Source organism: Typha angustifolia, chromosome 15, assembly GCF_048772165.1.
Source record: "Typha angustifolia cultivar Huaian chromosome 15, ASM4877216v1, whole genome shotgun sequence".
Classification (NCBI taxonomy): Eukaryota; Viridiplantae; Streptophyta; class Magnoliopsida; order Poales; family Typhaceae; genus Typha; species Typha angustifolia.
This window is the reverse complement of record NC_133253.1, coordinates 20050517-20063980: the sequence shown is the minus strand read 5'-3', so window position 1 is coordinate 20063980 and position 13464 is coordinate 20050517. Positions and strand designations below refer to the sequence as shown.

Genomic DNA, 13464 nt, shown 5'->3' with positions numbered 1-13464 from the left:
AATGAGTAAGTGAAACCTTGAAAAGCTTGTGTCAATCTGGCTACATCTCGTAGATGATGGAAATTCTATGTTATCTTCTCCCAAACCTGATCATTGTATTCGATCTATTTAGGCCCAGTCAAATTCGTTGAATTTTAATAGTATACTCATTCAATCATATAAATTTTTTAGTTCTACACTAACTATTTTATTTATTTAATATCACTATTAAAATACTTTTTTATGGAAATTATTTAAAATACCTTTATGGAAGGCGGATTATATTTTACTCATTTCAATACGACAATTTATAACGCTGTCCATTATGGCTAGTTTTTGAGACAAAACACAATTATTTCCATTTGCTTTATAAAATTTGTGATACATATTACAGTATATTTATCAATCTTAATTAAAACAATCTGAAAGATTAAATAAAAAAAAGGAACGTGATACAAGTGCTTACTAGCACTCTCCCTTTCATGAGATATGAAAGGGAACAGCTCTCCACCTTTAATAAATGATGATCACAGCGAAATAATTTTGAACTTTAAACTGCATAATAGTTAAATCATCTCGAGGATTCTGCACTGCTGGGCGCCTCTCCCACGACTTGCGTGGATTGCAGTGGAGTCTTATTAGATCGGAGGCCTCTCATCATGGGCTTGACCTTCTCCGTGATCTTTACGATCACCAAAAAGATGACCCGGTAGAGTATGACCATCCCAAACAAGATGGCTAGATCTATCCACTTGGAGTACATCTCAACTTGCCAAATGTCTCTCAAAATCTCATCACCGGCGATCACAGTGGGTCCTCCTGCTTGGGTGTTGGGGAAGGTCAGCCCCAAGAACTCGTTCTTGTAGAATCCTTGGTTGGCATACTTGTGAAACGCGATGTAGTACATTGGGTACTTCCAGACCGGATTGGGGAGGTCATTGGGTAAACGAAAGAAGCCACCAGTCAGCATCATCACTCCTTGGATCCCTGCCCCTGTTATGATGCCCATGAGGAAATCCGGCACGATGCTGGCGACGATCATCATCAACCCCTCCACCAACATCATGCACATGAACAATATCAGAGCGAAGCAGGCGAAGTGATCTATACTCTTCTGAAGGCCAACAAGGTAGTAGGCCATGGCGCCTGGTATTACAGAGATGAGAATCAAGTAGGGAGTGGCCGAGAGGGTATTGGCGATCACAAATGCACTCACGCCGTAATGCCCATTTAATCTTTCTCTTCCAAATATCTGAGTTATAGTAAGTAAATAAATAAAAGTTATAATCACCATAAAGTTAACGCAGAAAGATTACTGATAAATAAATTTAACCTTCATGTCTTCCACAAAAGATGGGAATCCTCCAATCGCCATGAAAGTGAGGAATGCAGCTATGAACATGAGCATGGACCCCCTAGCCTGGAAGATTTCAAGCAGTTGTCAGATGTGAACAGCTTCATCTTAGAACTGATGCCGTTAAAATTTGCGTACCTGGATCGAACCATAACTATGGCCGACATCGTAAAAAATAGTGCCAACACAGAGACAGAGTGCAATATAAATAGCAAAGCGCAGCCAGTAGTAGCCCAAGTCTCTGTACATGTTCACGAAGGATCTTCTGGTGAGGACCATTGACTGAGTTATGAAGCTAGCTTGACCACCCTTCTTCACCAAAGTTCCTCCCTGATTACATAACATTACCAGAAAAGATGAAAAGAGAGAGGAGAATTAAAGCAAGGTCATGTATTGCAACTGAAATTGGACTAAGAATAGGATATGTGAATCACCATTCCACGTATCTCTGCTATTCGTTGGGTCACTTTGCGTGAGGTGATGGAAGATTTATAAGAGTTGACAAGGATATCTATTGCTTCAGCAGTGGTGATTGGCTTATCTCGGGGCCCTTCTTCCACCTCCTGATGATAGGAACCATAATTGAGAGTCGAGACTTTAAGTTCATATAGTTCCTTAAAAAAAATTTGTTTTAAAAATCAATTAGAAAGCAAATTAGAGATTTCATTTACCTTATCGAAATCTTTGTTGATCGTTCTGAGGAAGTGGTCTGAAGGATTTCTCAGCGCAGGACAAGGGAACTCATTTGAAGCAAAAAACTGGTAAAAATAAATAATAATTAGTCTTTCTTGTAAGAGTATAAAAAAGTTGGGGTATGACGTTGATGAACCGCCTCAATTTACTGAAAAAAAATATATTTATATCACATTGAACGAGGCATGTTGAAATGTTATATTTTCAAAGAGTACAAGATGATGCAGCAATTTCTTACCCTTTAGTAAATTTCTCTCAGTATTCCACAATTATTATTAGTAGTAGCAGTAGATAAAATAATGCCCTACTATATATATATATAACTCATAAATGAATGTTTAATTATTTGTGCTAATAATTAAGCCTACGTGATATTGCCTTTTTCCACAGACACAAAAGAAAAACTCAAAAAGAAACTCAGATGATTTAGATATCGTATGTCGGACAAAATATGGTCCCGAAAACCATCCAAATAAATGCATTAAAGTTGAAGGTAGGTAACCGGTGTTGAAACCCACGCCATATGGCAAATCATCCTCTATAAAAAATAACCTACCAATCCGAAAATCAAAGTCTGTACGACTAAATAATTCACTATCAAAGATATCTGATAACTACCTCACTGGTCTCCGAAGCCGGCCCAAAGAAGACGGTCTTCCCATAGGCAAGCAGGCAAAGGGTATGGAAGAGTTCGAAGACTTCGCTGCTAGGTTGGTGGATTGCCGCGACGACCGTCATCCTCTCTCTCTGCGCAAGCCTCGCGATCCGGCTCATGACGTGGTACGACGCCGCGCTGTCGAGCCCGCTTGTCGGCTCGTCGAGGAAGAGCAATCCCGGCCGGGTCAAGATCTCCATGCAAATGCTCACCCTTCTCTTTTGGCCTCCACTGATGCCCTTTGAGGTCCACCCTCCTATTCTTGTATTCATGGCTGCCGCTAGTCCCATCTCTCGTATCGTCTCCTCCGCGCGCTCCCTCTTCTCCGACCACGACATCGAGTCCGGTAGCTGGAGCTGCGCGGAGTAGCAGACTGCTTCTCGGACGGTGAGCGTCGTCATTAGTACATCGTCCTGAGTCACATAAGCCTGAAGAGAGAATACGTATATTAATTAACCAACGATGCACCAAACATGGAAAATTGAATGATGAGTAATCATACTGAAGTCCCAAACGAGAGTTTCTGTCGCCTCCCGTTGATCAAGATCTGTCCGGTTTGATTCACGTTGGATGCCAACCTTCCTGTGCAAGTTAAAAAGTATAATTTTCGAGCGAGCTTAAAACTTTAAGAATAAAAGAATAGCATATCCGGTAGACGAACCTGCCAAGGTGTCGAGAAGTGTAGACTTGCCACAACCAGAAGGACCCATGATAGCGAGGACCTCACCGGGCTGCGCGAACCCGTTGAGGCCGCTAAGTATCGGCACGCCGCCGCCTTTCCCGTCGAGCGCCGACACCCAGAGATCCTCCCAGGTGAGGAAGACGCTCCGATCCCTCCCGTGGTTATTGTCCCCTCCATTTCCTATCTCCACTACTTCCATCGGACCCTCCCCTCCTTGACCGTTGTGAGGGAAACGTTGGTGGAGAGGGGGAGGTGTCAAGGATGAGTCATCACCAAAAGGAAAGGAGCCATCTTTGTTTACACCATGCATCTCCATGGAGTCTTCTCCGTTATCAGCTCGAGGGCGAAGAGGCCTTGTAGGGCTTGGGCTTGGCGTCCATCTCGGCACGTTTAGCTGGGTTTGAGACGCCATGGAAGAGATTCTTAGCTTGGAAGAGCTGCCAGGAGAATGAATAAATATAATAGCTAGAGGTGACCGGATTCAAGTTAAGTAGATAAGGGCCATGAGTCTATAAAAAAAGTCTCTCTTTTGCGACTTCAGGAATTTAATTTTCCCACTTGTGGAAGACGGACAACTGTTTCCAGCGCATGTAGACATCTTGGCTACTTTAACTTGCTTTCAGATTTAAATTCCTTACCTATTACTTTATTGTTGGTCCAGGATGATGGCGGATATGGCAAAGTTAGGACCCTTTTACGAACAACTATTTCCTTTAATTTAAAGAAGAGGAAAGATTTGGGTGTTGGATTATATTTAACTTTGCTATGTAGGAAGGAACAAACTGGTTGCATATCAAAGAAGTAACATGCTCCCATTAATATCACTATTCACTCGCCTCTCCCTTTCCTACTAGTTGAACTCTGGTATTGACGGGGACAGTTCATACCTTTTCATTCACCCAAATAAGTCTATTTCTGAAATAAAGTCTCATTTTGAAAGACCACCAATTCATTCAATTCAATTTCTCATATGTTGAAAAATTAGCAAAGAGAAACAGGAAAAAGAGGGATATATTATACAAACAAGTAAACAGTTCCTTGTTTTGTTGAGAAGCGATTACTGTAGACTTGTTTGTAGGAATAGGATAAGATTGAGAGAAGGAAAGAGAGGTTTGACGTGCTGCCAACTGTTTCAGGACAAATAACTACGCAAATTGATGCCATAATTCAATTATTATTGCAATGTCACCTAAATACTGATTTTCTGAGCTGCAATATATAAAAGCCACTTTAATACACTTATTCATGAGCAACTCTTCTCTCAAGAAAAGAAGAAAAAAGAAAAGAAAATAGAGCTAATTTTGATAGATAAAAAATTGTTTTTCAATTTTATTTTTTATAAAATTATAAGTAAATATTAAGTAGAGAAATTTTTATTGGTGATTAGTTTCTTCTCTTATTCTCTACCAATTAAATAACTCGACAATCTGATTTTGAGAACCTATCAACTTGTGAGAGAGATCCATAATTCTCATGTATACGTTTATTACACGGGAATTATCCTTTTACTCTAGCCAATAGTAAGAAAAAATATATACTATTTGAGTGGAATCAAACATCACCAAAAAAAAATCAACCAAACGTTCTTATTCATGTATAGATACTATTCTTGGTAGGTATGTTGACAATATATTAGCTTAGATCGTTAATGCTCAACTGGAGAGGTCAATCAAGGGCACGATTTTGACAAATTAATGCATGATGGACGTACATAATATTTGTTTATAATTCTTATCTTCGGTTTGTTTGGCACAAGATTTGACTTTTTTTTTATTTAATGTGGTAATGACTTGAGAGTAGGCAAAGTTGTCAATATAATTTAGAACGAGGATTAACTTTGCTTTCTCATTGAAAGAGATTGTGGAATCATACAATAGTAATTCAGCAAATTCTTTTATAGTTTGCAACGTTGAAAGAGCAAGGCCTGAAATCATTTTAGCATTTCAAATTGCATTTTTTTTTTAGCTTCTTTCACATTAGGTACACAAAATATTAACTAAAAATTACAAATGGGTAGATATGTTTCAGGTAATCACATCTGTTACTCTCTATTAACAACAGCAGCTAAATAGATTTAATGAAAGATAAGTATTTTTTTTTAATCCTTCCATTCTTTCAGCTCATATACATATTAGTCTCTGTATAAAATAAATCACCTACCAACTATTGAATGCTAAAAATAAGCGTTATTTAACTAAAATCACTTATGTTCTGATCTGTTTCTGGCACTGTAAATATCATTAATTTTTCTTTCTTTCTTTCATATTTTCCTTATGCATGTTATATGTTTGAGTTTGGCTTGCGATTCATGTCTCGAGTAACAGAACTGCATTCCCACTGCAATAGGAGAATATCGAGTATTTTCCTTTTCTATAAAGAAAGTCAACCAATAGTTCATGTGATTAGCAGATTTTTTTTAATTATGTCATGTTAAATATGTATATACTTCTAATCGTTACTTTGATTGTCACGCGCTTTTGACCTTTTATTTTAATATGGCCAATCTCTTGGTCAAGGAAGTTTAAGAAACTGGTAGGATTTTTGTTTTTATGGAACTGGTAAGCATAATAATGCTTGCAAGTTGTTGGGATTATATACGTAAGCTTATACGTGATTTATATGGTCTCATTACTAGCTTCACGGGCAGAGACTATGAAAAGATTCAAAGTATTGTATGTCAAAGCTTATATACGTAAGCATATGCGTGGTTTATATGGTCTCATTAATAGCTTCACAGGTAAAGACTACGAAAAGACTCAAACTATTGCATGTCAAAGCACTACTTAATATATAATTGTTGAAACAAAGTAGAACGTGGACTCGATAAAGTCGTACGAAGATGGAAGATTAAATGCACATGGACCGTAATTAATTTATTCGCAACTAACTATGACTTAAGCTGTTAGCTAAGCAAGAAAATCACCACGTAATAACAACGTAATAAAGGTTATTATTTTCTAACAACATAAATTTTTAGAGCAATTTGTGAGCAAGAGTCTATAAGTTAATGTCGAATTATCTTTTTGATTCTACAAGAATATCTAGAAATAAATAAGAATATTATAATTTTTTAAATAATTTAAGTTTTTAGGGTAACGGTGAGTTAACGCTATTTATTATAGAATTAAACACTGATGGTAAAAGTGTCAACAAAGACAAGGTCAAATCTTTTGTACGCTGTTACTAAGTATGAAGGTCTTGGATTATTTTTTTTCATGATAACAAGTTGTTTCCCACTTAGTTTAGCTTGAGAAACTAAGTTCCTTGACCTTTTGGATAAAGGTATATATCTAACTCGTTCCAATAGTACATTGTCCAACTAAAATCTTTATATTTTTATTATGCTAAATCGATCTAGACATTTCATCAGGCCACGAGAAGGATTAGCACAATCTTTTCAAAAGAAATCATCACGATTCATTGCACCGCAATTAGTTTGAATACTGTGGGGGTTGCTGAGAGATACGTTTCAGAGAAGTATTCCTCTCGTTCAACGAATCAATTTAAAAAGTCAAAAGGAAGGGCAGAGCCGTAGAGAAGCTAGAAAAGGGTACGCGTTAATTGGTCTGATGTTATATGCCTTTGGTAATCTCTGGCTGCATATGATGGTCAAATTTCTTGGTATTATGATTATTTATTCTGAAGAGGTAAGAGGGATTAGGGTGCATTAGATTTTGTGAATTGGTATGCATGCATTAATACATTTGGGCCTTGATGACCCAATATTATCTAATAGCCCATTTAACCAATGAAATCCGATAATCAAATATATATTTCTAACAATAGCTTCCTCCTATCTGCTGATTTCTCTTGCCACCCTTTTGGCTTTTGTAATTGGGCCTTGTAATTTATTTATATTTTGGAAGCTTTACCTCCTCCTGTATCTCTAAAAGAAGCTTTTCTTTTCTTTGGGAAAAAAGGGAGTAGATAATGAGATAGTTATTGTAAATTGTGATGTTAATATCTTCATGTTCTAAACGTGCAAAACTATACGGCAAGGTGTTCGTCACACATCACGGAGAAGACAAATATCGGCAGAATAACTGGTAATTTAATGCAAGAAAGTTACGTGCAACAACGGCTGGTGCCAAAGATTATAGTCATTTATTATTTAATCGACTAGTCTTTTCTTGACCAATACTAAGGACAACATTTATATACGCAAAATACATTTATGGTTACATTTCTTGTATAACATCTCTACACCATCTTAATTTCTGAAGTTAAGGGGTGAATTGAGGCTCTGAATGGACTTGTTCATCGACAAAGCTTTAACTTTACCAACCAGGGGTTTCACCTTCTCTGTAACTTTGATGCATGCCAAGAACAAGAGCCTATAAACGACCACCATTCCAAACAACACAGCAAGATCCAACCACTTGGAGTAGCCATCCATCTGCCAGTAGACCTTCACAATCTCATCCCCAGTAATATTACCTCCCAGGTTGTTTGGAAAAGTTTTCCCTATGAACTCATTCTTGTACAATCCTTGGTTGGCGTACTTGTGGAATCCAATGTAGTACACCGGAATCCGCCACACCGGTTTCGGTAGGTCGTGCGGCAGCCGGAAGAAGCCGCCGTCTAACAGCATAAGACCTTGGATTCCTGCACCAGTTATTATACCCATGAGGTAGTCCGGCACGAGACACGCCACAACCATCATGAGGCCTTCTATTAGCAGCATGCACATGTACACCACTAGAACGAAGAAGAGGAAGTGATCAAATCCACCGTCGAAGCCGACCAAGTAGTACGCAATTACTGCTGGGATTATAGAGATGAGGGCTAGATATGGCGCGGAAGAGAACGCTTGGCTGATCATAAATGCAGTTGCTCCGTAGTGTCCACTTAGCCTCTCACGATGGAAGACCTATTGATTAATAATCGCATATCAAGTTTGCTATAGAAAAAGATGAAAAAGGTGTTGGTTAATATTATACCTTTATGTCTTCCACAAAGGAAGGGAATCCACCAATGGTCATGAAAGTTAGGTATCCTGTTACAAACACGATAGCAGAACTCCTGGCCTGCAGAGCAATTAGAGTGTAATTAGAAGAAGAATTAATATCGCTTACTTAGGCCTTAATTAGTACAGATTAATGCAGCTAGCAGCTAGTTGCAAGGTTTTTTTTTGTTTTGTTTTACCCGAATTGAGTCAAAACTCTGTCCAACGTTGTAAAAGACTGTGCCAATGGACAAGCATAGAAGGACATAAATTGCTAGTCTTAGCCAGTAATACCCTGGATCTCGGTACATGTTGACAAAGGATCTTTTGGTCAGGACAAAGCATTGAGTTGCAAAACTAGCTTGGCTTCTTTTGCGTACCAGAGAACCATTCTGCGTCAAAATTAAACCTCGTTTACATAATACTTTGGCAGTAAGATTGCAATTATAATGCATGGCATGATCAATGACTTGGATTTCAGCTCACCTTTTCACGGATCTCAAGAACTCGTCTTGATACTGCTTGGCGCATATCTGATGCCATGTAAGACTCTGCGAGGGTGTCAATGGCTTCAGTTATGGATACTTGATTCGAACTGCTACTTCCATCAATCTCCTAAAATTCGAAGTCTTTAGTCAGTAAAATTTGATCAGACTTTAAGAAAAAAAGAAAAGATTACAATAGCTAGCGATTGTAGAACCTTGTCGAAGTCCTTGTTGATTGTTCTGAGATAGTGATCAGATGGATTTCTGAAGGATGGACATGGAAATCCATTGAGAGCGAAGAACTACAAGGAATGACGAAATCTTTGGTTACTCGAGAAGGAAACCAAGATGAAACTAAAAATCAACTCAAATATATTACACCAGAATTAATTACCTCACTAGCCATAGAAACCGAACCAAAGTAAACAACTTTGCCTGAAGCTAGAAGACACAAGTTATCAAAAAGCTCGAATACTTCGCTGGCAGGCTGATGGATGGACGCGATGATCGTGAGGCCATCTTGTCGAGCTAGCTTGACGATGCGATTCATGACGTGGAATGAAGCCGCACTGTCCAGCCCACTCGTTGGCTCATCCAAGAAGAGGAGCTTCGGATGACTTAAAATCTCTAAGCAAATGCTAAGCCTTCTCTTCTGGCCGCCACTTATACCCTTAGAAGCTCTCCCTCCGATCCTTGTATCCTTTGCATCTTCCAATCCCATCTCCCTCATAACCATCTCTGCTCTTCCTAATTTCTCCGATTTAGTCATGGAGTTTGGGAGTTGGAGCTGCGCAGAGTAGTGCAGAGCTTCTCCTATCGTGAGAGTCGTCATCAAAATGTCATCTTGGGCAACGTAAGCCTGGTATAATATATAAGAAGCATTTCATCGATAAAATTAAGCTAAGAAAACACTCATGACTTGATTGTATTATAGTAGTAGCAATAGTAGTTCCCTTGGGTACTACTTACAGACGTGCCGAATGCTAGCGGTTGCCGTCGCCCATTTATCAATATATTTCCGGATTGATTCATATTTGAACCCAATCGCCCTATAAATACGCAATCACAAAGTACTATTGTTAGAGAAGGAAGAAATAAAAGAAAGAAAACTCTTATGACCGCAAAACAATCATTGGCCGAGATCTATTCGACTTTAGATGATGGAGAAGTTAAATATAATACCGAATATTATAACAAGTAACCGACAACTAGACTTGATCAAATGGTTAAACCCGTCGTTGCTATAGTACTTTGCACGTTCTACTACAGTAAAAATATTTTGGTATTGTACCGTTTTATATTATTTTAAGCACACTTTTAAAAAAATTTATTTTATTTTAATTATTTTTTAAATGGAGGAATAAAAATATTTTTTAAAAAAATAAGCTAAAAGTAAAAAAATTTAAAAATATCGAAAATATGGGTTGGGCTAAGTGATTAGTCGGTCGGGCCGATGGGCGGCAACGGGTTAGACTATTCTAGCCCAACCCGAACCTGGTCCGACCCGAGTAATTAGTGGGTCGGACCGTGAACAAACACTTAAGCCTAGCTGGCCCGAAAAGCTTGGCCCGAACCCGATCCGACTCGCCGGATAATCATATGTACTGACAGCTGATTCTTATATATGTGGCTAATCGTATCGTATGGGTTAAACCAAAAGTAAAAACAAAGAGAATATTTTCTATTTTAGACCAATTATGCATGTCAATTCAAAGACGCCTAATATTCCCTCGAGTTCTACAAACGTTGTCGTGTAGTTAATGTTAAAGAAATGGATGGCTACGCTTTTTCTAAACCTGTAGATATTAACGAAAAAAAAAAGGTAATATTAACGAAAAAATTAATTTCGGTTGAATACATTTATTATTATTTTCATTATATTTAATTAAATTAGATGTCAAATTTAAAGATTATTTATAGATAATTAGATATATATTTCAACATATCTAAAATAATACTGATAAAAAAATATATCTATTCAATATATAAGTTGTCTTTGTTGTTATTTAAAATTTAATTGATATTATTTTAGATACATTAAAAAACTATAATTTTATGAATCTTCAAATTTGACTTCTAATTTAATTAAATATTATAAAAAAGATAACAGTTGGACTTTAGTTAAAGTTTAGTTAAAAGATCATAGAGTTTTAGGTGCTTAAGTTATATGGGGGATAAATTGCAGTTTTCTCTATATTTTTATATTCTAACATTATTTCACTTGCTATATTTCCAGCCATTAGTTAAAAAATTATATTTAAATAATAGATAAGTCACGTAGGATTCGAACTGATTAGAATATCTGCTATGATATCAAAGTAACTTGCTGAGTCAAGGACTATATATTTTAAAACTTAAACTATATTCTTATAATAATCTAAAAGAAAGAGATTAAAATAATAAAATATTATGATAAATAAGAAAAACTATATCATAGTTATCAAAATCGGATAGGACGAGGTGGTCAGACCGAAGAACCAGTGAACCAACCACTAAACTAATTTAATATTATTATTATTATTAAGCAATCAATTCGATAATTGAACTAGTGACACGTGTAACCTAACTAAGACAAAGTCAAATATTTTATAAAATTACCCGATCATTCTTAATATTTAATTATTATATTATATATTATAATGGTATATTAGTTCTAACGTTTTAAAATTATTTAGCTTATTTTTTTTTTACAGATATATCCTTAATGAGGTACTTATTTATTTATATGTTCATCTAAAGTTGATATTTATATGTATAAAGTTTGTTAATATAAATTTACATTAAAATTTAAATATAAAAAAATAAAACATTCTTATTTTAGTTTTCAAGTATTTTTTTAGTTAATAAAATTTGTATCTCTTCTATTAAATAACTAAAGTAATTATATGGATATCTAATAAATAACATACTTTGAAAAATATACATAAAATTATACAACCGCTATAAATATATATGTTTTAGTTTTAGAATTATGCAAACTATTTATATATTATTTAAATACTTTTTTTTTAAATGAGTAATTTGATCAGATTAATGTCCAGTCTAATTCTAATAACTATGCTGGGGAGTATATATACCACCTGCAAGAGTATCAAGAAGAGTAGACTTGCCGCAACCGGAAGGACCCATGACGGCAAGTACCTCACCGGGCTGTGCGTAACCGGCTAACCCCGATAAGATCACTTGCGACCCACTGTTGCCATTGGATGCGATCACCCACAAGTCCTCCCACGTCAGGGAAATCCCCTCGTCCTCCGATCCTATTTCAACGATATTGTCCACCGCCGGTCCACCGTACTCTATCTCCACTGCCATTGAGCTCATAGTGTGCATGTGTGTGTGAGAGAGAGAGAGAGAGATGTAACGATACGTTGGAGATATCGAAATGGGAATTTACGACACATTTATAGGTGAGGAGAACGTGTGCGAGCCCCACGTTGTGTTTATTTCGTGAAAAACGATTTAGTAAATTACTCGAGCTCAAATTTATTTGGGTGGCGGTAGAATTACTTCAACAATTACAAGCGTGGCAACTTTTGCTTGTCTATTTATTTGATAGTGAACATGTGGCAAAGAGAATTTATTATGGTTTATTGTCCGCAGGAGGTTTTTTTTCTTTCTTTCTTTCTTTCTTTCTTTCTCTCTCTTTCTTGTCGTTAGTGACTAGTTTGATGGCTACGATTGAAGCATTCGAAGTATACAATTTAAATGACACACAGCTATATTATCACAATGTTAATTATTGAGGCCGAGGAAAACCAAATCAGGTAGCAAAATCGAATTACGACATTTGGAAGGCCAAGGATGATAATTAATGCGGCTCATCAGCTACTAACCATATTTTGGCATGGAGTGTAAACAATTAGTTGAAGCAACATGAAGATATTATAACATCTTGATAGAGAATAAATGAGAAAGTGAGAGTAGTATTTCTTAACTTTAAATACATTGTATGTGAGTAAGCTTTTGCAATTTAAATATATTTTAATTTTTTATTTATAATAATAATTTTTAATATGTATTACATATGTAAATTATGTGCATTTTATTATGATAAAATATAAATTAATTATAAAAAATTATACACTTGATATTATATGCTAATTAAATTATAGAACTTTCATAATTATTCATTCTCAATGTGCATCGAACACTGCTTAAAGTCCCAGCTACCGACCACCATGACAAGAACTCGAGTTGTTAGATTCACATGCACCTAATTAATGTGATCACAACCCTAAATATAAAAAAAATAGGCCAATAGTATATCACGTACCAATCACTTGCTGTAATATCTTCCATGTGTTTGTGGCCTGGATTCATAAATAGGTACTTCAATTTAATGCTTTAGATTAAAATTACTTTAGCTCGTGCATTTTAAGTAAACAGTCAATATAAACATCATTAACAAAAATGACAAAAGAACTTAAATCACTATACTTCTGTTAAATAAATGTATATGGAAAGAGAAAGTTCGGAGTGACTTCTTGATTCAAAATAAAAGTATAAAATAGTAAGATAAAATTTTCAATTAAAAATACACAAATATCACTAACCTTAGATAGAAAAGCTAACGATTGTAATTTAATTAAAAGCCCATGGAGGCATAGTGATATAAAATAAAAGTTATGGAGTATAATAAATTTGATAAAGTATACTAGGGTACAATAT

The 13464-nt window shown here is 36.1% G+C and overlaps 2 protein-coding genes across 2 annotated transcripts; both read right to left on the bottom strand.

The window, feature by feature from the left end:
* Window positions 1-318: 318 nt before the first annotated feature.
* Window positions 319-3838, bottom strand: LOC140779777 (ABC transporter G family member 1-like). Its single transcript, XM_073125031.1, has 8 exons — window positions 3343-3838; window positions 3184-3263; window positions 2645-3109; window positions 2005-2091; window positions 1768-1896; window positions 1472-1663; window positions 1313-1399; window positions 319-1231 (listed from the first exon to the last, which is right to left on the bottom strand). The coding sequence occupies exons 1-8, from the start codon at window positions 3773-3775 to the stop codon at window positions 551-553; spliced, it is 2154 nt and encodes a 717-aa protein (XP_072981132.1). The 5' UTR covers window positions 3776-3838; the 3' UTR covers window positions 319-550.
* A 3675-nt stretch (window positions 3839-7513) lies between these two features.
* On the bottom strand, window positions 7514-12152 carry LOC140778961 (ABC transporter G family member 1-like). The gene is made up of 8 exons (XM_073123877.1): window positions 11874-12152; window positions 9763-9842; window positions 9188-9652; window positions 9009-9095; window positions 8795-8923; window positions 8509-8700; window positions 8304-8390; window positions 7514-8233 (listed from the first exon to the last, which is right to left on the bottom strand). Exons 1-8 carry the CDS (start codon window positions 12124-12126, stop codon window positions 7574-7576), a joined length of 1953 nt encoding a protein of 650 aa, XP_072979978.1. The 5' UTR covers window positions 12127-12152; the 3' UTR covers window positions 7514-7573.
* Window positions 12153-13464: the final 1312 nt, after the last annotated feature.

Bases quoted from the DNA above. Each gene is read 5' to 3' on its own strand.
- LOC140778961 (XM_073123877.1), bottom strand. From the start codon at position 12,126: ATGCACACTATGAGCTCAATGGCAGTGGAGATAGAGTACGGTGGACCG. The intron at 9,843-11,873 runs GTGGTATATATA...GCGTATTTATAG, and splicing joins TCTTCTTGATACTCTTGCAG to GGCGATTGGGTTCAAATATG. The intron at 8,391-8,508 runs GTAAAACAAAAC...ATTGCTCTGCAG, and splicing joins AGAGTTTTGACTCAATTCGG to GCCAGGAGTTCTGCTATCGT.
- LOC140779777 (XM_073125031.1), bottom strand. From the start codon at position 3,775: ATGGCGTCTCAAACCCAGCTAAACGTGCCGAGATGGACGCCAAGCCCA. The intron at 1,897-2,004 runs GTAAATGAAATC...TCCTATCATCAG, and splicing joins TCAACAAAGATTTCGATAAG to GAGGTGGAAGAAGGGCCCCG. The intron at 1,664-1,767 runs GTGATTCACATA...TTATGTAATCAG, and splicing joins TAGCAGAGATACGTGGAATG to GGAGGAACTTTGGTGAAGAA.